This window comes from Squalius cephalus (genome assembly GCF_949319135.1).
Source record: "Squalius cephalus genome assembly, chromosome: 2".
In the NCBI taxonomy this organism is placed as follows: Eukaryota; Metazoa; Chordata; class Actinopteri; order Cypriniformes; family Leuciscidae; genus Squalius; species Squalius cephalus.
The window spans coordinates 6,293,747-6,319,216 of record NC_137123.1 but is presented as its reverse complement, the minus strand read 5'-3'; the positions used below and the strand labels follow the sequence as shown (position 1 = coordinate 6,319,216).

Below are 25,470 nucleotides of genomic sequence, written 5' to 3'. Positions count from 1 at the left end.
ATCATCAGCATAGGCTGATAAAATAAAATTATCTTTGCAATTTGGCAAACATACACCTTTTAACTGAGCTCTAAATTGCTGTAAAAGGGGCTCAATTGCTAAGGAATAAAGCATTCCAGATAATGAGCATCCCTGTCGAACACCTCTATTCACTTTAACAGGAGCACATAAACCACCATTGATTTTAATAAGACTCTCAATATCACAATAAAGAACCTTTATGAGATCGATAAACTTTGGGCAAAAGCCGAATGATTTTAAAACTTTCCAAAGGTAACAATGTTCCACACGATCAAAAGCTTTTTCTTGGTCTAAAGAGATTAAGCCACAATCCAAATTAAGCATCTTGGAGACCTCTAACATATCACGAACCAACGAAATATTATCAATTATCGTTCTGCCAGGGACACAATAAGTTTGATCAGAATGGATAACAATATCCATTACTTCTGCTAATCGATTTGCCAGAATTTTAGAGAGCAATTTATACTCACTACAAAGCAGAGATATGGGGCGCCAGCATCTTATATCAGTGAGGTCGCCTTTCTTGGGCAAGAGGGTTAATACTGCTCTCCGGCAGCTTTGAGGAAGCCGGCCCTCAGCCAGGCTTTCATTTAACACCTCTAACACATCCTCTTCCAGGACAGCCCAGAAGGTCTTATACCACTCAATTGGTAGACCATCAACTCCTGGAGCTTTTCCTGACTCCATTCCTTGAAGTGCTTTAAACAACTCAGCTCTTCCAAGAGCACCTGAGATCTTTGCATTGTCTTCTTCTGATAATTGAGGTAGATTATCAAAAAAGGCATCCTCCCTCTCATATTCTGCTCCGAGTTCATTCGTGTACAGTTTTTCATAAAAACTGATTGCTCTCTTTCTAATTTCTTTAGGATTAGACAAAAGCTTACCAGACTCTGAACGTAGAGCATGGATAACTCTGCTCTGTCCATTTTTCCTTTCCAAGCTAAAAAAAAAGAAACTGGAGGGAGCATCCATATGATTTAATTTTTGGAATCGCGATCTGACCAAAGCTCCTTGTGTTTTAACCTGCAGTAAATCATTCAGCTGTGTCTTCTTTTTTGCTAGAATATCAAAATAGTTTTGGGTTCTAGTTGATTCAGCCAATTCTTGTAGTTTTAGGATATCAGCCTCCAAGATACTTACATTTAAAAAGGTCTCAGCAGTGATATTAAGAGTATATTGTGTACAGAATTGCTTTATTTGGACTTTTCCATAGTCCCACCATTGCCTTACAGAGTTAAACGTTTCCTTCTTTGTCTTAAAATCATCCCAAAAAATTGTAAACATTTTTAAAATATTTATCATTTAATAAATTAGCGTTTAATTGCCAATAGGCACTCTTTGGTTTAATTGAATTAACAAACACATGACACTGTACCATACAATGGTCAGAGAAACCTAAAGGAGTGATTAAACATTTTTTAATGATGTTGCAATGATGATTAAAAATATAAAACCTATCTAGCCTAGCTAAAGAAATCGTATTGTCACGAACATGTGTCCAAGTATACTGTCTTTGGGTTCCTTCTAAATGCCTCCACACATCACATAACTCATAGGTTTTAACAAGTTGAATAAGGCGTTTACGAGAAGGTGCGTGCGGTTCGATGTGATTTCTATCCAAGTTCGATACAATACAATTGAAATCACCACCTAAAAAAAGATATTCTTCTCCGTGACAGTTTTGTATAATAGAACTAAGTATGTCTAGAAAAACCATTCTTTCAACAGCAGAGGTAGGGACGTATACACAAATCAGAACAAAAGTACACTTTTCAAAAGTAACCCTTACTTTCAAGAGTCTTCCTTTAATGACTTCGTCAATCTGATATGTATGGGGAGACATTTTTTGGTAAAAAGGATAGCAACTCCTCCACTGAGTGAGGTATTATGACTCAAGATTGAAAGCCCACTCCACTCTACTGCCCATTCAGGGGCATTTCTAATATCACTATGCGTCTCTTGTAGCATAGCAATATCTATTTTCTTTAGTTTAATTTCTTCAAACAAACCAGCTCTTTTTTTTATATCTCTCAATCCATTAACATTGATTGTTGCTATGTTTACCTCACAAATAATTAAAGAAAAAAAGAGAAAAAATAAACAAAAAAACAGAGGTGAACACACATACTTTTTCATTGTTTTAAAGTTAGGTCTTTCCACTGTCAACATTGTTATCCCCTAATGAAAGCTTTCTCACTATTTTTTTCAACCGGTAAACCTCCTTGTTTGTGAACAAACTCTCAGACATAGAAAACCTGACCTTGTCAGCAAATTTTCTTGTGTCTGGGAAAAAATCAGCTACACACACACCTCTTCTATTTTTTGTTGCTCTTAAAAAGAGTTTAATATCCTCAACTTCATAGCCGCTGCTAGTAAAGTCACTTTGAGACAAACAAATGCTGGAATCAGAGGATTCACTGTCACTTTCTATGTCTTCATCAATATGTGTACTTCCAATGTCTATCTTTATGGCCTTTGCAATTTGAGGAGAATCAGTATTTTTCCTTTTATTCGGGACTTTAAAATGAATTTGCTCTGTTTCTGTCTCGTTTTTATCCAGATGTTGATGAGACTGCAGCATATTAGACTCATCATCACCTTCTTGCATTTCTGTCTGTACACTAGGATCATATGTTTCAGTGTTAACAAGATCATTTTTACCAGCCATAGTAACAGAGCCAACTCCCTGAGATTCTAAACTCACTCTCTCAGATACAGCGTCTTCGATCCTCTTATCGGTATTCACGGTTTCACTCGCAGCAATGCCCGATGATCCCGCTTTAACAGTCTCATTCACATTTTTCATCTCACTATCATCATTGACTTTGTTAGGACAAGAACGAATTAAATGTGTTGTTTCTCCACACCTAAAACACTTCATTTTCTCTGTTGTGACATAAATAATATAATCACAATCCTCTACTTTGAGGCGAAGTGACAAATCAATCTCTTCATCATCTTTTAAGATCATGAACAGATAGCGTCTAAAAGACACCACATGTTTCAACAACGGAGACTTGCATCCAACTGGAATCATCTTAATCGGTGATACAACTTTACCGTACCGTGACATAATATTAACTAGAGTTTCATCACTGACAAACGGAGGAACGTTCGATAATAACACTTTCTTAGACGGCATAGAAAGCGGGTGTACCGGAATAAAATTCTCACCCACAACAATGCCGGTTTCAACTAGCTCGTTAGCTTTTTCAACTGAACTAAGAAAGATTACTACGGCACTGTTCATTCTTGAGGCCGACAATACATGCTCATGTCCCACCATTTCACCTGCAGCCAAACAACATTCCTCTACAGTCACCGCGGACGCCACTTTCACTCCGTGACGCCGTGTGAGGGAGCTTAAAATTTGCGATCGCGGGGCCGCCATGCTGCCTATAGCAACAGCAGCACACACGGCCCAACTCAATAATAACAACACGAAAAACTCCAATTACTAAACTAATCCTACAAAGCAGAGAGAAAAAAAAGAAAGAAAAGTACTCACATTCACTTCTCACACTCAAGCCACTCAGCCTCACACACCTGTCCACTCGCACCGGAAACGGAAACGGAAACGAGAGAGAGAGAGAGAGAGAGAGAGAGAGAGAGAGAGAGAGAGAGAGAGAGAGAGAGAGAGAGAGAGAGAGTGCACACAGATACGGTGTAAAACACATATAATCATAACTAATATATAACACTAGAGAGGTCTGTGTGTGTCTGAGAGAGCGCTGTATCACCTGTTGTAAAGATGTAAAGAGGCGAGAGAACAGAAACCACAGTATCCTCTGTAGATGATGACACACGAAACGCTGTTTCAGCTACGGAGAAATCGCTCATTCAAAACACAAAATTAGACTAAACATCCCATGCTGTCACTATAACAGACTCAAGGATGCAGTGTAGAATTAATGAGAATTTGGGATACTTAATTCTCTCATTTATGCCCTGATTTAGTTTTTTGCATGTTTGCTGTGACTGGACAGAATCTGAACATCACCTGCCATTATAACAGTGATTTGAAGAACAAGATCAAGTTCATGTGCAAAGGAAGCGACCCGTCGCTCTGTGAGACATCGACTATCAAAGCTTCATCAGAAACAAACAGTAACGGCAGATTCTCTCTGAGGGATGATGAATCTGCAGGAGTTTTTACTGTGACCATCACTGATCTGACACTAGAGGATTCTGGGATATACTGGTGTGGAGCTGGAGAGAGAGGACAAAAGAACAAGAACAAGTGGATTTTAGTGACACATCTGAACATTAATAACGGTAAGATGCTTTCAGCCTTTTGATATTATTTTTAAGATCAAAATCTGATTGTAAAATTATATATAATGATTTGTTTGTTGTTTGCAGTCTAGAAGACTGTATTTAACAAGTGTTGCTGGTCACACATACAGCGCTATATTTGCACCACACCCTTGACATCAGTGAAGCGTTAATAACAGCTGTGTCAGGGGAACGTTCAAAGTGGTCACGTTACTTTGTGCCACAATATGACTTCTTCTTAAATGCAGGCTCAATATATGCAAGCAAACAATCTTAAATAGTTTTTATTCTGCAATAACTGCATAAACTACAGACTGTTATTTAGATTTCTACTGTCATCATCTATATATTATGTATCATAAATTAAACCCAACGATCATTTGTGCTTCAGTCATATCAGAGAGGAAGTCACGTAAACCAACCACAACAACTTCAGATCACATGACTAAACCAGCGAATGAAGATAGTGGATCCATCAGACCCGTCACATCTTCAACCTCATCACTACCACCTTCATCTTCATCTTTACCACCTTCATCATTATCACCAAAATTACAACTAGGTACATATTCTGTTACTTACAACAATCCAACTCTCCAGATTTCCTTAAAAACAGGACATTTGGGATTATTTTCATCTGTTTTCATGGTTTTTCAACAGTCAACATTATGGCATTGGTTATGGTGATAATGATGGTGTTTGGATTGTCATTGTTTGCTTATTTCGGTTTGAGACAAAAGAGACAAGGTAAAACTGTCTTTCTCTCTGTTAAAAACACATCATTTTACATGCTTAGCTATTTTTCACCTTATATATAACATTTTCATAACTTAGACTTCCACATCCTGTCAAATTAAAGTCCTTTACTTCATTTTGTCCCAATCTGGTGTCCTGAAACAGGAGTGTGGATGAAAGGTATCGCTCATTTCTCGGCTGAAAACATGCTGACTGAAGAAGTGAGTTTCATTATGTGTCTGTTTGAGTTTGATCTCAATCAGTTTGTAACTGTTAACTTGTGGATGCTAATCATCTTTCCTGTTGACCATGTCCTTGCTCATCTCTGTCTTCTCTTGTTTCAGGACACACACACTGTCTGTCATTATGAAGAGATCATGTGCACAAACACTCATGCTGGCTACAGTTTGGGCCTTCCAGTGTTTGGTGAACCCGACGCCTCTGATTCTCTCACCTATTCAACGGTCATATTTCAAACTACAGATCATTCAGACAGGACTTCAGTAGCGCAGGAAATAAATGCAACTGTTAGTCCATGATGACCTTGTAAAACTGAGTGACATTGTTTGGTTACATATCTGAATCCATGAGTATTTTCGCTGTTAAAAACATGACACACGGGCAGTGGAACAGGGGGAAAAAAAGCAATTCATGGACACATCAGGTTGATTAACAGTCAAACCTGAATCAAGCCAAACTTAAAGGTGCAGTCTGTAAGAATTACAACTAGTGGTTGAAATAAGTACTGCAGTCGAATTCATAATATCGGAAATCGTTGTTTCTCCCGGCTCCACAGACTCGACGGCGCTCACACGGGTTGCCAGATTGAGCACACGCAACAGGAATGAGCGGACAATGGAAATTGGCAAATTGGCCACGTAAAGTTTCACAGACCAAAACAAAAACACACATTCCAGCCTGGAAACACACATTTCAAAGTATAATAACTGGCGATAGAAGTGTTTTTCAGAGAAACGAGTATGTGAACTTAGCATGTTTCCTCAATATATGCAAACATATGATGGTGTTGTTATACTTTAGTAGAGTGAAAAAGTTACATACAGCACCTCTTAGAATGAAACTCCTTGAAATCTGTTTCCTTGGCATTATTTTGGATAAATCATCAGATTGTTTGATTGTCAAGATTGTTTGACATATGCTTGGTCACATTTATTTATTTATTTATTTATTTATTTATTCATATCTACAAGTCCTTATTACAGAACAATAAACCAAACAAAATACATAGTGAAGGATTAAATAAGTGCAGAAAGGAAATGTTATAGAGCATTAATGAAAGTAAAAATAAAAATCATAACAAAAAGCTGTGTAACAAAGAATATATGCCGTGTTATTACAACCCGTCCATTTTCAGCCACTCTAAACACATTTTCTGATGCCACTTTCTTACAATAATAAATGCATTATTAGTGCAACCTAATTTTTTTTCATTCAAATTTCACTTATATCAAAAATCACACATGCTGTTCTCAGAATGTAAAATTTGTATTTGTGTGTGTGCATACTGCCATAATACAGCTTTGATTAAGCTATATATTTCCCAAAATGGAAACAGTCGTGATACATCTGATTTATCCAGGTCATATGTTTTCTTCTGGGAGTCATTCCATGATCTAAAACCTTAAATGAGTGGGAATTATTATATCCATTGCTTTGTTATATTGTATCCATATCCATTGTTAGTTTCCTATTATCAATGTAAAGCCGCTTTGGAACAATCTACATTGTTAAAAGCGCTATATAAATGAAGATGACTTGACTTGACTTGACTTGACTTGACGTGGGAAACAAGTTGTTAAATAAGGAACAAGGAAGCATTTTTTTTTATTTGACATTTACAGTCACACCATCAAGTCCTGAAAGGTAAAAAAAAAAAAAAAAACTTCTGCACATCCACCAGGTGGAAGATTAACCCTGATGCATAGTTTAATATACTTTATGTTTGACTGGGCATATTTTTAGCTGCTCAACCACACAATAATATAAGTCGAGTATCAGCGCCTCCTTCAGGTCGGACGCGAAATAAAAAGCCTGATGGAAGGAAATGACGTTCTGAAGTGAAAGTAACAGAAGCCTTTAAAAACTGCAGGACAGGTATCGTGTGTGTTATATATTTAACAACTATATCACTCTATCTTTTTGTGCTTTTTGTTGTTCAGCCTGGGTTGTTTTTTAAATGTGCTTTATATATGGCAGTGCATTGTACTGTATGCTGATTATATCCAAAGAAACCTTACGTCTTTGATAAAAATAAAATAAAAAAAACACTCTTTGCATCCACCCAGCGTTATGTCTTAAGTTCAACGTTATATTATGTTTAATATACATTGCATTACTAATAAATTGATTGTCGTTCACCCAAGTCGGTTTTGCATTCTGTTGGTCTTCGAACTTCCTTGAATTTAACCGTTCACGGCTCGTTCACACCAACGATAACTGTAAAGTTTATCTCTAAGAAGTAGCAAAGTCCACACCACAGCTATAAGAAGAATGACATCGTTGGAGTCACTTCAGAACGAGCTGTTTTCCAGCTGATTAACGAAAAAATAACTTACTGCGAGCTGCAGATATGGCCACAGACAGACCATAACGGAAATGGAGAATAAACAAAACATTATTGAGGGGATGCAAATAAAGTTATCATTATATAAATCGTTCTTGGTGTCAACCCAGCAAACACATTTACGTTGGGGCAACGTCTGTGGCACGTTGCATTTCTTCTATGGCAACGTCGCTGTCTACGTGCTCGCAACATTGTAACAACGTAGAATTGTAAGAGGCGACAGGGCTGTAGCAACGTTGTTCAGCAACTGAGAGACGACGTTCTGACAATTTTTTTGTTTTTATGCTAAATAGGCCTATAGATATCCCCATTTAGCATTTTATGTTTTGAGGTTAATTTTTAATTAGTCAGATGTTAGATAATTATATAGTTGTATTAAATTTTGTTTGTCCTTATTATTATTTAATGGGGCTATCAGTAAATTAGCCTAATTATAATAAACACCTGCAAGTGTACACTTTGAAAAGTAAAAATTACAGAAGGTGACATTAATTCACCTTTATTAAAACTAACTGCATATTATGGTAATCAAATTGCACTTCCAAAAGTCAAACATTTGTGCAAAAAGAAAAACTAAATAAATTAATATACAAATTTATTTTAAGTATAATAAATAAAACATAAAAAGCAAAGATCAGAACATTTAATGAACAAAACCGTGTTATGTACATGGCAGACAGTAGTCGAAAGCCGGGCGATAAAGTTCGGTAAACGGAATCAATCTAGGAAACATCCACAAATCCAGAGGAGCAAAGAAACGAATGAGACTAAATAGCAGACAAATGAAATGGAAAAACTCAATGGTGCAAGCAAGGCTACATTAGTCACATTAGAAAATGAAATTGTAGGTTGTGTTTGAATAATAACGTATCTTATTTAGCTGAGGTAAATAAAACGCAATACTTACGTAGGCCTATACTTGCTCGATGAAGAACGAGACAACACTATGAGCCCAACAGGTGGTTGGAATTTAAAAGGCTGATTTTCACGCTTCAGGGCAGTGACGAGTACATATGTAGTCCAGTGGTTAAGACACCGTTGGCACAACCTTAAGCAATGGCCCTGAACGATGGTTTAATGTCAACATTGTGACAACGTTGTAACAACCTTCACCACACAACGTATTTATAGCAACCTTTTGGCCATGTTGATAAAACGTTGTTAGAAGGTTGGGTACGTTGTGCCAACGTTCTGTGTTTGCTGGGAATGGGCCTTTAGGTGAGACTTTGGACTTTCCGTAAGCATGAGAATGTCTGTATAGGAACATTAGCAAAACTGCTTCTGTTCTTACATCCTTATAACTTGTTGAGTGTAGCTATTCAACAGTGAAGTTAAGGGCTTTGTTTAGTATTATTAAGTGGGTACTCCATTAGTTTATCATATTATTATTATTATTATTATTATTAATTAATTAATTAATTAATTTTAAGATGCCATTGATTTAATTATTCTCTTGTAAATTTAGAGTAAGCTACCAAGCAAGTCTCTGGTCATATGTCTCGTGATCTTATAGTAGACAAGATGGCGTCCGCTCCAGAACAGCTTCAGGAAGCAGTGGATGAGCTGGACAATAACGAAGAAAAGAGGCTGAAAAGAGCAGTTACGGCTGATGAACTGAAGAGGGAAGACACCAGTGACGCTGTAGATGAGCTGAAGGAGTGTCGTGGATCAGATGAAGCTGTGAAGATAGACCTCCAGAGGAACCAAGCTGAAGAGAGGAATGGTAATGAAGTAAAATCATTAATGTTAAAGCTGTAATGTAAGAAAGTGTGTAAATCTCTTAAATCACAGTTTTTATCCCAGTGCAGACAATCAGCTCCCCTCACACTGCAGTCAATGTTGATCTGAAAGCTGAATCAGGTGCAACTGCAATTTCGCCAGTATTCATTCAAACTGTTGTCCATGGCTCAATAATCATCAACTCGACCTCAACTACTGGTGTTATTGGTAAGATTATAGCACTAATGCTGTTAACATGTGTCACTATGAAATTGCAAATAGTCTGTAAGCTTTGAATAAATATGCTTTGTTACCACGTTAATAGCTAAACGATTTGTGTATAATGGATGTGCATTTTTTTCTGGCGTTGTTTCTGATGCTTGCTGCCATCCTCAAAGGACAACAAAATCCAGCTGAGGGACAGACCTCTGAACAAGGTACAAAAACAATAGCCACAATTTTATTACAAGTTACGATTCCCAACATATTAATGATTTTAGGCAGAACTCATGTTGATTAACAACAATTGTTGTGTTTTTGATTTGATCTAGAGGACGATGTCTTGCAAAAAATCCTGGAAAGTCACAAAAACAACATGAAGGCCAAAACAGGACGTGTTTTTGAGGGCAAAAAAGACAACAAAACACATCTCAACAGAGTCTACACGGAACTCTTCATCACCGAAGGGGACATTACAGATGTCTATGATGAACATGAAGTTCTCAAGATTGATCGAGTCTTAAAAACGGCCAAATTTGAGGAAACACCGATCGACTGCAATGACATATTCTGTTTATTGAGGCAAAAGGAGGAGGGAAACACTGTGTTGACCAAAGGCATCGCTGGCATCGGAAAGACGTTCTCCGTGCACAAGTTCATCTTGGACTGGGCCGAAGAAAAAGCCAATCAGGATGTGGACTGTATGTTTCTGCTTCCATTCAGAGAGATTAACTTGATTAAAGATGATAAAGAGGTCAGTTTCCATGAGCTTCTGCTGGAATTTTATCCTGAATTGAAAGACGTGGAAAACACTAAGTTTTATAAAAAATGCAAGCTGGCATTCATCTTTGATGGACTTGACGAGAGTCGTCTGGATTTGAACTTTAACTGTAAGTCAGTGAACTGTGTGAATGAACGATCATCTGCTGATGCTTTGTTTACAAGCCTTGTTAAAGGAAAACTGCTTCCGTCAGCTCTCGTCTGGGTGACATCACGACCAGCGGCGGCCAATCAGATCCCTCCGGAGTACATAGGATTATTTACAGAAGTGCGCGGATTCACCGACCAGCAGAAGGAGGAGTACTTCAGAAAAAGGATCAAAGATGAAGCGCATGCCTCCAGAATAATCTTGCACATTAGGACGTCTCGTAGTCTCTACATCATGTGCCACATTCCCGTGTTCTGCTGGATCACGGCCACTGTTCTTCAGGATATTCTCATCAAGAACAAAGGACAGGACATTCCCTCGACACTCACCGAAATGTACATCCACTTCCTGCTGATACAGATGAACATAAAGAACCAGAAGTACGAGGAGAAACTCGAAAGAGACCGCACAAAAGTCTTGAGTTTAAACAAAGAAATGATCTCCAAGTTGGCAAAATTGGCGTTTGAACAGCTGAAGAAGGAGAGCGTCATGTTTTACGAGGAGGATCTGGAAGCGTGCGACATCAACGCAAGTGATGAGACCACAGGATTGTGTGCTGAAATCTTCAAGAAAGACTCTGTCCTGCATGAGATAAAGGTTTATTACTTCATACATTTGAGTGTGCAGGAGTTTCTCGCTGCGTTGCACGTGTTCCTCTGCTATTTGAAGCTGAACATGGAGGAGCTGAAGTTCTTCCTGGAGGATTCACGCCCCAAGAAAGACCAAATGCTGTACATTTTGCTGAAAAAGGCGATTGATAAAGCCAAGAACAGCGAGCGAGGGCATTTTGATCTCTTTCTGCGTTTTTTGCTGGGCATTTCTCTCGAGTCCAATCAGAAACTCCTGATCGGCTTGCTGGACGAAACGCTTGACAGTAGAAAATGCATCAATAAAACCATCCAATACATCAAGCAATTGCAAAACAATGACAAGTGCCCGGATAAATCCATCAACCACTTCTTCTGCATACTGGAACTGCAGGACAGAACCCTGTACCAACAAATCATGAAATACCTGAGGTCAGAGAGCGGCCAGCTGAAAACTATGTCCAAATCGAACTGCTCAGCGCTGGTCTATGTGCTTCTGATGTCAGAAGAGGTGCTCGATGTCTTTGACCCGAAGACATTCAACAACACATATCCCGGATGCAGGAGACTCGTGCCAGCTGTGAGATGCTGCAGAAAAGCCCTGTAAGTAGTGTCAAATGAAGGGTGTTGTATTACTCTCTGTTTTATTTTTCAACATATTGTTTTAGGGCTGCTGCTACTAACAGTGGTATTCAGATAAGTGATAGCCAACCACAAAAATTAAATAATCAAATGTAAAATAACACTGCATATAAGTCTGCATAGTTACTGAATACATTAAATACAGAGCAGTATGTATTTAAGCTACTTAAGTTATTCAGTCAAGGTCAGTAAGTGATTTTCCTTTGTCATTTGTTTAATTATGTACATAATTACGGACTGCAGCAGGTTTATTAGGCTGTTGTCACTTTAAGAGCTAATGCACGGATCCAATGTACTGTTAAACATGTTTTCTTTCTCAACTGTTTCTTATTAATATTAAATATTAAATCCCCCCCCCCAAAAAAAAAAAAAAATCTGTCTTAATTTTAATATTTTCCTAATTTCAGTTTTATTTTACCCCACAATTTCTGTTTTCAAAATCAATAGAATTCATAAAATCTTATTAGCTCTATATTAAAGACGACCCCCCAACCCCCCTTTTTCTATATTTCTAATTTATTTGTGCAGCGTATTCGATTTTAGGTTAAATTTATTGTGATCTGTATTTTTTTTTTTAATGTAAAGGTAAACTCTTCATGACAAGTAAACACCTTGCCTTGTTTACAGGTTTTCAGACTGTGGACTGACAGAAACGTGCTGTGAAACGGTGGCTTTGGCTCTCCAACTAGAAGATGGTCCTCTAAGAGAGCTGGAACTTAGTCACAATTACAGTATCGAGGCAGGAATGAAGGTGCTTTCTGCTGGACTCAAGAGCCCACACTGTCATGTGGAGACACTGAGGTGATTACCGTTTCCATTGCTGTGTAAACATTTACTGACTAGCCTGAAATGTAATTCTCATATTGTACTCATTCAGGTTTGCCCAGTGTCATTTTGGCCAGGACAGCTGTATGGAGCTGGTCTCTGCAATCCAGATGATCTCACATCGTCTACAGGAGCTCGATCTCAGCGGCAATGACCTGCAGGACTCTGGACTCCATCATCTCCTAGATGGGATGGAAAAAACAGACAGAAAACTTCAAGTTCTGAGGAAAGTATTTGTGATATTTAGCATTACAGAAGTTTGAAGCAATTTGATGAAATAAACAAGCAAGATGATAAAATAATTTATATTTTTGGGCGAAATATCCTTTTGACACTACCCATATTTTTTGTAATACAGTTTATTAAAGGAGAACTTCGGTCAATTTTAACATTGAGCTCATTTTTTTGTAAATTTGGAGTGCTGTCAATACAGAGAACAACGACAAAAATCGGTGTTGCCTACACCATGTTATCCTTTTTTTAAAATTTGCACCCTGTTGACTTCAATGGGGCAAGTTTTAAACCTGCTTTTAGCCTCATAACATCCTTGATGTGTCATTACAAGTGCACAGCTAATGTGAGTGATTCCTTCAGAGTGAACACGGGTGAATCTGACTGCAGTAGATGTGAAAGATATGAATAAAAATGATGTTATTATTCAGCCAGCGCACATATCTGTATTTACATCCTGTTTTCGGTCGAAGTCCATAGTAATCGATTGTCGAGTTCACACGCATAGGTTTAGTTACCTATGATCACGCGCGTGAACTTGATAATCGATTACTATGGACACATCAAGGATGTTAAGAGGCTAAAAGCAGGTTTAAAACTTGCCCCATTGAAGTCAACAGGGTGCAAATTTTAAAAAGAGGATAACACGGTGTAGGCAACACCGATTTTTGTCGTTGTTCTCTGTATTGACAGCACTCCAAATTTACAAAAAAATTAGCTCAATGTTAAAATTGACCGGAGTTCTCCTTTAAGCACACTGTATCAGGCCAGCTGTATCAGAAAATAATCATAAATATATTATGACTTAATTTAGATCTTTGATTATTCTGACTGAGTAACCCATACTTTCAATTATATATTCATTAAAGGACCCGGTATCGCCTTGAGACGTCACGTCGCAAATCTACGCTCACAATCACAAACATAGCCAGTTCTGAAATAGTCAGAGAATGCAGTGCAAACTATTTTACCCTTAAGCGGTCGCTCTCTGTTAACTCATAACAAAAAGTGTACATTTTTTAATAGTCGCAAGATGCAACGTGCTAAGTCAGTGATAGTCAGAAATCGGAAGGTCTTCTTAATGATGTGCTCCATGCTCCATTCATAGTGCCTTCGGTTTGATCTATCCTGGAGGAGATTTGCTGAAACACCAGACTACACAATTTACTAGAAATAATGATTTCAGAATAATACAGAATAATTCAAATATAACATTTTATTTGTCAGGAAAAAATGTATCATGCCAATTCCACAAGTAAATGATTAAAAGCCAATTCAGAAATAATAAATACATGACATCAATTACTCAAAGATGACTCTAAGAGTAAGCAATGCATTCCTGACTGAGACACACAATGGTGTGTGAGTGTGTTCCAAGTGTAAGACTTGAGAAAACACTGACACAGCACTGTGTGGGGGTTTTCCTGGTTACAGGTTCCCAAAGACTGCTCTGAGTTATTTTGGGTCAATTCATGTACCCCAGGGGGTAACACCTGGTTTCGGGAGAGAGGGGAGATCTTGAAGAGACACCACCCAAAGAGGAGAACAGAGTTCTCCTAAGTTTTCAATCTTTCTCATAATACCAATGACTGCAATAAAATTAAGACCGTTTTACCAATTGCACTGAGACATTTATAATGATACCAAACATGAAAAGGAAAAACAATAGACAATATATATAGACAATCTCAGTGAACTTTTGGTGACTTGAATCAGGGGGAAAGGAAGGGAGGAGGGAGAGGGGGATGCAGAGATAAGGAAGGACAAAAGTTTGGACAAGACAATGTCCTGTGCTCTTTCTTTGCGATCTTCTGTCCAGTGTGCATTTTATTGCTTTATTGTAGGGTGAGTTTTATCTCAGCTTTTGTCTAGGAAAATCAATTTTTACAAGGCAGATGAAGTCCATTTTGAAATGTTTTCCTGCAGGTTGAGCTGGTGTAACCTTACTGAGAAGAGTTGTGAGTGCCTTTCCTCGATTCTCAGCTCAGATTCGCCTCTGAGAGAGTTGGACCTGAGTAACAATGACCTGCAGGATTCAGGAGTGAAGCTGCTCTCTGATGGACTGAAGAACTGTCAGCTGGAGATACTGAGGTAAAACTGGGATTTTTGCTTTAATTTATTTATTTGAGAAATGCATGGTTGCTTATTTATTTTATTTATCTATAGGTTGTCTGGCTGTATGGTGACAGAGGAAGGCTGTGGTTTTGTGTCTTCAGCTCTGAGTTCAAACCCTTCACACCTGAGAGAGCTGGATCTGAGCTACAATCACCCTGGACAATCAGGAGTCCAGCTGCTCAACGACAAACTGAAGGATTCAAACTACAAACTGCAGATACTCAAGTATGTCATGGGTCAATGATGTGACATTAATTTGTTCCCTAAGATCTATTAAAGTAATTCAGGATGTCTCTTCTGCCCACCAAGGCTGCATTTATTTTATCAGAAATACATTACAAAACAGTGAAATAGTATTACAATTTAACATATCAGTTTTCTATGTGAATATATTGTAAAATGTAATTTATTCCTGTAATCAAAGCTGAATTTTCAGCATCATTACTCCAGTCTTCAGTGTCTCATGATCCTTCAGATATCATTCTAATATGCTGATTTGATACTCAGGAAACATTTCTAATTATTATCAAAGTTCAGAACATTTGTGCTAAAGTCTTTTGTAACAGTATTAATGTTAATACTGTCAATCTTGACTGATTTAATGTGTCCTTGCTGAAGAAAAGTAATATTTTTTTTTTTTCAATACTGACTGAGCCATAATTTAATCTTATATATTCAGACAATGACTTACAGACTCACTTACTATGATGTCTAAATATCTGAATTAAAATTTGTCAGTGTTTTGTGGTTAAAGAAGAATGGATCATTAAATGCTTCTTTTTTATAATGATTTTTATTATAAATCTAACTCTATAGCTGTTTGGAATCAGAACAAAACATTAGCCTAACAATTTAAGTTCAATTTTGTTAACTGACATGCAGGAAGTGATTACACATTCATGTATTTGGCAGCTAACTTTGTCCAGATCGACATTTAATGAATGGTTCATTCATTCAGTTAATTCATTCCTTGTAAATCAAACCCATGACCGTTTGTTATTATTTGCTCTCATTCTTATAAGCTTTTCTTACTTTCCTCTTCTTCTTCATTGACTTCTTCTGCAGAACTGATCCTATGGGTGAACACTTCATCAAACCAGGGATAAGAAAGTGTAAGTGTATCTCATTCTCCATCTGTCTGTGTTTCTCTCTGAGACACTAATTTAAGTGTTTTCTGTTTCACAGATGCCTGCGATCTCAAGCTGGATCCAAACACAGCTCACAATCGGTTGTGTCTATCCGATGAAGGCAGAACAGCGACGCTAGTAGAACAGGTACAGCCGTATCCTGATCATCCAGAAAGATTTGAACCTGTTGAACAAGTTCTGTCTATAGAGAGTCTGTCCGGCCGCTGTTACTGGGAGGCTGAATGGACGGGTTCGAACGGGACGGTCGGAGTGACGTACAAGACCATTCAGAGGAAAAGTGATGATCTTACTTTCGTAGAGGCCAGCGGTCAGCTTGGAAACAATGATTTGTCATGGAAAATTACATGTGGATCTCATCCATATGTTTCTCATGCTACAGAAGACATTAATATAAAGACTCTGACCTCTCGTTCATTTAAGAGAGTAGGGGTTTATGTGGACACGACGGCTGGCATTTTGTCCTTTTACAGAGTCTCTGACACACCCACACACTTGTACACCTTCCTTGCATCTTTTAAAGATACACTATATGCAGCCTTTAGGGTGGAAAGCGACTCTGTTTCCTTCTGTAAGATGTTGTAACCTGAAAGCCTCTTTATCTTATCATTTGTGCACATTTATTGTCATCTTGTTTTGTGCTGTGCGACTGAGCAGAACATCAAATCGAATTTGATAAGATTTTATTCAGGTAAATGCAAAGGTTTCACATGTTTTACTGTAATTGTTTAACAACTGAAAATGTTCAGAAATTATTACTGCTTTTTGGATTTGCCTTTTTAGACATGCAAAAGCTGACTGTTTTTTTAATGCTTTATTTTTGTTATTAAAACATTCTCTGAGCTTGAAGTTTTATTTTTACTCATTTGTTCACTTTGTTAACCTATAACATGCAAAAAAGCTCCTTTACTGCCTTTGCTGGTTTATTTATTGAGATCTGAAAATTTGCAAGAAATCTGCAGCTGACTTGACTTGTTTGCTGAACAAACTAAAATGAGTTAAATTTGTGTTATTGATGACATTTAATACAAGATATTGGACGTTCTATGGACACCTGAGCGATGGCTCATCTGATTGACCCACACCGTGTGATGACCCTCCAAAAAAAAAACACACTGTTGAAAAATTGTGATTGAGATGTTGCCAAATTCCACTTTCTGTTGTTACGTACTAGGATGGCAGCAAATACAGGCATGGAGTCATGGATCCGTTTCAATCATTTATCTGAAACCCAAATAAAATTTACAGCTCACTATATCACAGTCGTTTTTTTTTTTTTTTTTCAGGTCTTAAACAAAAAGGTTCACATTCAAATCACCCCAAAACATGTTAACATTACCACAGTAGCCTGATGATACATCTCACTGTCCTTTAGGCATGGCCATCTCGACTAGCCTACCGCACACGCACGCACGCACGTAGTGTCTCTGTCACTGTTCGATGGCGCAAAAATCCTGGAAAACATCCAAAAGATATGGTATCCACTCCCGAGAAAGTCCACGAGATATGTGCAAAGAAAGGGATCCAAAAAGTGAGAAGACATATGGTCCAACCATGTCCCTCGCCACAACGGAGTGCATCCGAAGCTTGTCCGTCATCCCACCGAAGTCGCGCTTATCCAGAATGTTCTCCTCACAGAATTCATGCGCTATCACGTGTGATCAAGAATGAACCAATCACAAAGCATGCTGAGATGATCACTAGCCATTTGACTGTATCCGAACTCGTTGACCTGTTCATGAACTCTTTTCTATGTTTTAAACTCTGCTCTCCATGCAGACAATAAGATGAAACATTGATAACATCTTTACCACTGTATATTACGTATTCTTATGTTATTGCAATGTACTTAATCAGACAAATAGATGACCTTATGACAAAATAAAATACAGAATCATATCAAAACAAAACAAAACAATAGAGAAATAAAATGTAAATGTGGGTTCATCACACTGTGCTCTCATTGTAATCCAACTTGCAAAATGTTCTTCTTACTAATGTAAAAAGTAGCTTGAACATTTTTTTAGGAGTCAGTTATATATAAATTTGGTGATAAACCTGATCCTTTCAGCCATTGAAATTAATTCAAGCAATCAAGAAAGTGTAAAACAAATGTAAAATGTATTATATTATAACAGTTTATGAAATAAGATGAAATGGAGCACAATGCTTTGCGCATAAAAACATATTTGAATTTATCAAGTGCCTGAAAAATCCTCTTGACATGAAATTTTGTAGTTTTTTATTTAATCATTTTGTCACTGTCACTTTCACTTTCTAATAACACACTAAAGTTGTTGTTCACCCTCACATGTACTTGGGTACGGCAGCTCTATGCAGAAAACATGACTTTCATAAAATATATTATATGAGAAATGATAACGGCTGTGCAATGGTATTGAAAGGCTATATCACCTCACTGTAAAACCCAACATGTTAAGCTAACTCATCTCTTTTGAGGAAACCGATAACTTCAATCCAAATAAAGTTAAATAAAAAACAATACTTATGAGTTCTCTGAACTTATTTCAATTGAGTTCACTAAAACAAGGATACTCTAAATGCAGCATTCAAGGTGGAAAGCGACTCTGTTTCCTTCTGTTAGATGTTGTAACCTGAAAGCCTCTTTATCTTATCATTTGTGCACATTTATTGTCATCTTGTTTTGTGCTGTGTGACTGATTAGAACATCAAATCAAATGTGATAAGATTTTTGCAGGTAAATGCAAAGGTTTCACGTGTTACTGTAAACAACCAAACCAAAATCAAACTCCCGGAACACATTATCAGTGTATTTTCCGGAATCTCTGTGTGAAAGGGGCTTATTTTTGTACAATTGTTATTAGTTATTGCTGTTCTTTCTGTCTGGGTTCTTAAATTACAGATTACATGACTTCTAGCTTTGCGTGCGAAAATCTAGACTCGCATCCTCACAATGACCTATTGTCTGTTCTGACAAAATATGTTCTTTTCAACAGCTTTTTCTATTATATCGTGAGAATTATTGTTATATATTATTATCAAAGGAGGAGCCTGGGAATCTGACAGATATATAAATATGTGTTTCAGTCTTTCATCCACAAACACTCAAGGCACAACACATACAGTGAGTTGCTGTTTTATTCCTTATTTACCTCAGAGAACATTCAGACATTTATACAGTTTGAAATTTTTATATTACTTTCATAGAGAAATCGAATCTGTGATCTTCTGAGGAGAGATTGAGAAGATGGCAGTAAGTTCATCAAAAATTCGATATTCAATAACTACTATGTTTTCACCTTAATTTCAGTGTGAAGAAACTCTTTCTCTCTGTCCCGTGTAGATGTTGGTATTTTTGGTGGCTTTTCTTCCAGTTGTTCTGATGAGTGGGTGCAGTCACGATGAAGAAATGCCATTCGACTGTTCTGAACTTTATAAGGCAGGAGAAACACACAGTGGGATTTACACCATCTATCTGGCGTGGGATATTCCTTTCTGGGTTTACTGTCACATGATCTCAGATGGGAAAGATGAAGACAACGGAGGATGGACGGTACGAATGTGAGCTTAGATAGTTAAACACACATCAGAACATACATTATGAATCATATATTCTATATAAACCCATCACAGGTGATTCAGAGGAGAATGGACGGCAGTGTGAATTTCTATCGGCCGTGGAATCAGTACAAGAGAGGATTTGGGAATGTGGAGGGCGAATACTGGCTGGGTAAGATCTCACAGCGTGTGTCCGTTTGTGTGGATGATCATGTGTTTGGTTGAACGTGTGTGTGTGTGTGTGTGTGTGTGAACAGGGCTGGAGAACATGTATCAGCTGACACGTAAGAAGACGTACGCGCTGAGAGTGGATCTGGAGGACTTTGAAGGAAATAAAGTTTTTGCTCTGTCCTTCTCTGTGGATTGTGAAATGGATGGGTATAAACTGCATGTTTCAGGGTTCACTGATGGAGGAGCAGGTAGGACATTTTCATTTATACTCATAAAAACACATTTCCATTGAGTTATTGTCCTCAGTGATGCTCCTCTTCTCTGCAGGTGACTCTTTATCTCTTCATAATGATCAGAAGTTCACCACCTTTGAAAAGGACCAAGAGGGCTCTGGAAATAACTGTGCCAAATATCATCTCGGAGCAATTTTGTACGCAGGCTGTCACCATACAAACCCCAACGGTGTGTATTTATGGCAAGAAGATTCCCCCATCATGCTATTGGAGTTGTTTGGTACACCTGGAAGAATTACGGTGTCAGTATGAAATCCATTAGCATGAAGATCAAACGTGTGTTTTAGACCTTTGAAGAAACAAACATTGTTTCTCCGAAATTATATTGCTTTCCTTTCTTCTATTAATTGTGTAACCAGGGCCTAAAATTAACATTTGCCAAGTGCCAAATGCAAGTAAACATCAGTGTTTGTGAGTATGTGAAACAGTGTTAATTGCCAGTGAATTCTAGCAATGCAATGTTGTGAGAACATGAACGTGAACAAACGTGAATTGACCGGTTGGCGGGTTACATCATCACGAAAGTTTAAGCCTTGCCAATATAAATATTCAAGCGCAAGAAGACACGAAAGGGAACTAACTTTGTTATTTCGAAGCACGCGCCTAGAAATTCACATCTCCTACAGTGCCCAAATACGGAATTGAGCTCTCTTTCGTGTCTTCTTGCACTTGAACAGACATCTTCAAAGAAAATTGTCAAATGCTTGTATTGGCAAGCATCCTTGTAAACATAGTCAGTTATGTCTTAGGCCCTGTCCCAAATGGCACCCTAAACACTCGCAGTCTTCCTCAGAGTCCACACTTTCGTGACGTAATGGCACTTTGACTGTCGGAGAGAAGTCTGCTGTGGAGCTCGCTTCAGTGCCGGCTCACCAAAAGTGTGCATCAAGGACACATATCGAGCACCCTTCTGAATCCTAAAATGACGAATGGGACACCCTCCTCTCATGGACTTTATGGACATGCGCACACAGTAGCCATTGTAAGTCCACAAGACAGAAAGTGCATATGAAGTGTGCCATTTGGGACAGGGCCTAAAATGAATGTAAACAGTTGAGAAAGAAAACACGTTTGTAACAGTTTATTGGATCAGTGCTCTTAAAGTGACAGCAGCCTAATAGCCCTGATGCTATCTGTGTTGTTAATGTTACAAAACAACAAAATATAAAGAGCAATCACTAATTGCTCTTGACTGAATAACTTTTGTAACTTTAATAAGGATTAATCTATGTTTCATGGCTGGTAAAAAAATATTTATGGCAAGTAAATTTTGTTACTGGTCATTGTCAGGTGTGGCAAAAAGTTAGTTGTAGGCCCTGTGTGTAACTTAGTGAATCATGTAGGAATATCACTTAAAAAAAAATATGGCTGTTTACAAGTTTTTTTTTTTTTTTTTGTTTTTTTTGTATTGGGTCACTTCTTTTAATTTAACATTGAAATGAATCGATTTATACATTTTCAATAAAACTCCTGCAATGAACACTTTGCGGCCTAATGTGTTTCTTACTGTAGATATTCAATTGATCATTTTCTGGTTAAATTATGGTGAATTCATGAAGGTGCAAATTGCAGGTCTGTGCTTTTTAATGAATATGGGATGCAAACATTAGTATTTTTCTTTATAATCCTCTTAGGCAACGAAGTGCATAAATGACATTCCCGAAATACAAAATGTTGCTGGCCATTAGTCATTCATATTCCACTCACAACCACAGTATCTTTAGAAAGCTGACAAATGAGAGTTTACTGTTCAGAATTACTCAGATTGCTATTATTAAAACAGAGATATAAGCCCCAAATACATTGAAAACATAAAAATATGAATAAGGTTTAATGTATAAAATGTTTGTGGCTGTAAATGAACTTAAAAACACAATGAATCAGAAGCCTTGTTGCCTCTAAAAACTATGAGCTGTCTAAACATTCAATCGCCAAATTTATTTTCTCTCCATTTTAGCCATTAAAGGTGTAATGAACTGCATTTTTTTTATTAAAAAAAAGTATAATGCTCTCTGATGTCCACATATAATGTTATCAAGATTTTTTCATCAAAGATATCCTTATTTAGAAGTAATAAGCTATTTTCTATCCTGTTCTTGACCCTCTATTTCAAACACTCGGTTTTGATTGTCTCGCTGCGTTTAAGACTTTACCATTGCTATTAAGCGTTTAAGACCATTTCTATGATTGCATAACAATCAAAAAATATTTTTTAACATGCCACTACACCCGTGGAATTGTTTTGAAAACTTCTGATGTTCTGCCATACATGTCTGAATCAGAGAAAACAAACCTACACCTCAAATACCAGGGATACTCCAGTCTTAGACAGTAGGGTAAGTAATAATCTTTATTTATATTTATTCCTTCTGTATTTGTGAGGTTACATTGTATTTTACTACATCATATGTTGAATTGAAGATGCTACAGAAAGGTGAATACATGGTTGTAAACATTTGCTAACAATGTGAAACATTTATGCGTATTACATGTGCTTTACACTTGGTTGTGGCAAATAAAAAATCCTTGATTTTGCAATGTATTCGACAAACCAAACCACAAATCTACGGAAGCCCTGAACCGCAATGTAAAAAAAAAAAAAAAAAAAAACACTTTTTTTTTTTACTTTAATCTCGAAAAATTGCGTCTTTATTCTCAAAATATTTCAACTTTATTCTTGTAATTTTAGAAGAAAAACAAATTTTTGTTTTTTTACATTGCGGTTCGTATCAGTCTGTTGAATAACAAATCTTCATGTAAAATGTAAAGTGTAAAGTGAACACATAAACAGTGTCTTACTGACACGATCTTAAAAATAAAGTTCATCCACTCTTTCTTCATGTTAGGATCACAAGTAAGGCAATGTAAAGACTGTTTGGCACTTCAAAACATCTTGTTCTTCTCAGAGGCGTCTCTGTTTTTTTTGCTGGAGTCATCCTGTGTTTGTGTCTGACTCGTTTTATTACTACATGTTCATGCGCTTATATGTTAAAAGATCGAGGAAAATTTGATTTCATCTCAATTCATGACCCCTTTAAAACCTTAGGATAGATAGATAGATAGATAGATAGATAGATAGATAGATAGATCATTGAGCATTAGTTGAAGGTCATTGGGCCATTAACAGTACAACCATGAACAACAGGGGCCTTTACGGTTCCTCCATTGGATGTTATGGTCATTGTAACTCCTGCAGTCTGAGCCGGTACAGGTTTCGCACTGGATGAAGCTCCCGCTCCAGCAGGAACATCCTCTTGAACTGATGGACAGACACAGAGATAATCTCAGAATGCATAACATCATACATCAAATACTACAAATGCATCTAGTGTCGACTTATAGCCTACCTTCCTGTTTTCCCTCCAGTCGATCAGCAAGCGCATTTTGCTTCATGTTGCGCAGCGTTCTGACAGCAATCTTCTCAGCATCTGATGTGTAGTGCTGCTCCATGAGATCCACAACATCGTGGCGATCAGCGTTCTCCAGTCTTCCTCGAGGAATAGACGCGTCACTGTTAGACAGGCGCCATTTGAAATCTTTGAACTCGTCTTTCAGTAGCTCATTAAGTGCATCCAAAATCACTATTTTGGTTGTAGCCATTTTGTGTCACTTTAGGGAAAAATATAACAAAATAAAATGGTATTAATGTGGAGCACGATCAGCCTCAATGCCGGCCAAAAGATACAACCAACATAGTTTAAGCTGTTATTGTGGGTTTCTAAGTAGGGGAATCAGTGTCAATTCGTTTAATATAAACATCCACACAATAAACATAAAATACAGAACAATGGCGTATATCATGACAATCATTTTCTATTCGAGTTAAAACAGCATAACCTCATTTGCAACTGTGAAAGACAAAACAAGACTGTAATACTAAAGTTCTCCACTAGACAGAGCATCGGGTTAAGACATTTTATGTTTGTCTTTTCATTATGCATCAGTGTGAATTGCTGAATATTCCCTTTTTGAATTTCATAATTTTTAACTAACGTGTATTTTTTACATGCGAACTAACAAAATAAATAGAGATTCAAAATTGTTGACTTTGCAATAAAATCACATAATATGTGGAAAGATATGGCAACTGTAGCCTACACGTAACCATATCTATATGAGCTTCGCATCATTCTTCAAAAGTCTGATCGCACACGCCTCATTTGTAGATCAAATGTTTGTCAGTATAAAGAAAGTGGTTTCTGTGTAGGTTTCAAACTTGTAGTGGTTAAAACGGATGTGTTTTTCGACTTTAACCCCTGCATGTTTATAACCTGTTAGAAAACACTCACACTTACTAACTGGACTCAAAATCATGTAGTACTTGTGAAAACTAACCTAGGCTGTACCGAAAGACTTGTTAAATTAAATCAATATAGTAGGCTACTTACAAAGTTGATGGTATAGTTGCAGACCGCGCTTCCTGTTTTCGACGAGTCTCTCTTTTCTGTCTTTTCCTTTCGCTACACTGCTCAGCCACACTTCAAGTAGTCACTAACTTAATGTTCCTTTGGTGTGTGTGCGTGCGATCACGTGTGACATTTCCGCTGCTTTCTGCGCACATAGGGGAGAGCGGGGCACAAAGTAACGCTTTTTGACTTTCTCAGTTTGTGTAAATCTACTTATGGTTCAGAGTATTTATTTTTTCCCACATTAATTTCCCACATGTCTAGTACAATTATGTGTTTTTGTTTTATTAATACAGTATATACTTTTTTCTTGATATACCCCAAAAGAATGGAAGTGAAATGTGACAACATGCCCCATAGGTGGGGTACATTGTAACATGTGTGGGGCACATTGTAACATGACCATATGACAGCTTAAAATGTTATCTGATCTAATAAAAAAAATATACAAGACAAACTAAAATATTTTCTAAATAAAATACAATTAAAAAACTTTTTCATATAAAATAATGGCAATTTTTAATAATTAAATATAAACTCATTTTTGAGTTTTGACTACGAACACAGCTATACAACATAGTTCAAAACAAATAAATAATTAGTCATTTCTGAACATTGACTCTCAGTCTTTATTCACCTTTTTCTCACGTTTTCTCAATAAAATTAATACAACTATAGAATATAATAGCATATTTCTAATAGGGGCACATTGTAACGCAGTGTGACAACATGCCCCGCCTGCACAACTGGGATTTAAACCTGGCTAGTGTCTTCTGCTAGTTAGCGAAGCATTAAATAACTATTTCAACTGTTAAATAACATATTGGAGATTAAAATAATATCAGATTTGTCTAATTTTAAATAAACACAAAAAATAGAGATGAAAAATTAACTTAAGTAAGAAATTTACTTTTGCTATGGTTTAATAAATGTGCATGGATATCTTCCAAAAACAAATTAATTTTGGCACAATTTTTTCTCTATATAGGCCTAGTGTTGATATGGCAACTAGTAAATGCACCAAGTTTCGT

The 25,470-nt window shown here is 37.2% G+C and overlaps 3 protein-coding genes and 1 pseudogene across 4 annotated transcripts; 3 read left to right on the top strand and 1 right to left on the bottom strand.

Annotated features, from left to right (window-relative positions):
• Window positions 1-9,135: 9,135 nt before the first annotated feature.
• Window positions 9,136-14,329, top strand: nlrp3 (NLR family pyrin domain containing 3; the record flags this gene model as incomplete). The annotated part of the gene is made up of 7 exons (XM_079864887.1): window positions 9,136-9,341; window positions 9,422-9,565; window positions 9,736-9,774; window positions 9,889-11,674; window positions 12,341-12,514; window positions 12,591-12,768; window positions 14,204-14,329. Exons 1-7 carry the CDS (start codon window positions 9,140-9,142, stop codon window positions 14,327-14,329), a joined length of 2,649 nt encoding a protein of 882 aa, XP_079721013.1. The 5' UTR covers window positions 9,136-9,139.
• A 352-nt stretch (window positions 14,330-14,681) lies between these two features.
• On the top strand, window positions 14,682-17,285 carry LOC307154796 (stonustoxin subunit beta-like; the record flags this gene model as incomplete). The annotated part of the gene is made up of 4 exons (XM_079864886.1): window positions 14,682-14,860; window positions 14,936-15,109; window positions 15,950-15,996; window positions 16,070-17,285. 4 exons carry the CDS (start codon window positions 14,682-14,684, stop codon window positions 16,612-16,614), a joined length of 945 nt encoding a protein of 314 aa, XP_079721012.1. The 3' UTR covers window positions 16,615-17,285.
• Window positions 17,286-19,250: 1,965 nt separating this feature from the next.
• LOC307154540 (microfibril-associated glycoprotein 4-like) lies at window positions 19,251-21,430 on the top strand (annotated as a pseudogene). Its single transcript, XR_013824041.1, has 5 exons — window positions 19,251-19,264; window positions 19,355-19,564; window positions 19,645-19,741; window positions 19,827-19,988; window positions 20,068-21,430. The product of XR_013824041.1 is annotated as a microfibril-associated glycoprotein 4-like (transcript).
• LOC307154548 (caspase b) lies at window positions 21,425-24,551 on the bottom strand. The gene is made up of 3 exons (XM_079864564.1): window positions 24,422-24,551; window positions 23,381-23,642; window positions 21,425-23,292 (listed from the first exon to the last, which is right to left on the bottom strand). Exons 2-3 carry the CDS (start codon window positions 23,631-23,633, stop codon window positions 23,132-23,134), a joined length of 414 nt encoding a protein of 137 aa, XP_079720690.1. The 5' UTR covers window positions 23,634-23,642; window positions 24,422-24,551; the 3' UTR covers window positions 21,425-23,131.
• Between the last annotated feature and the right edge of the window lie 919 nt (window positions 24,552-25,470).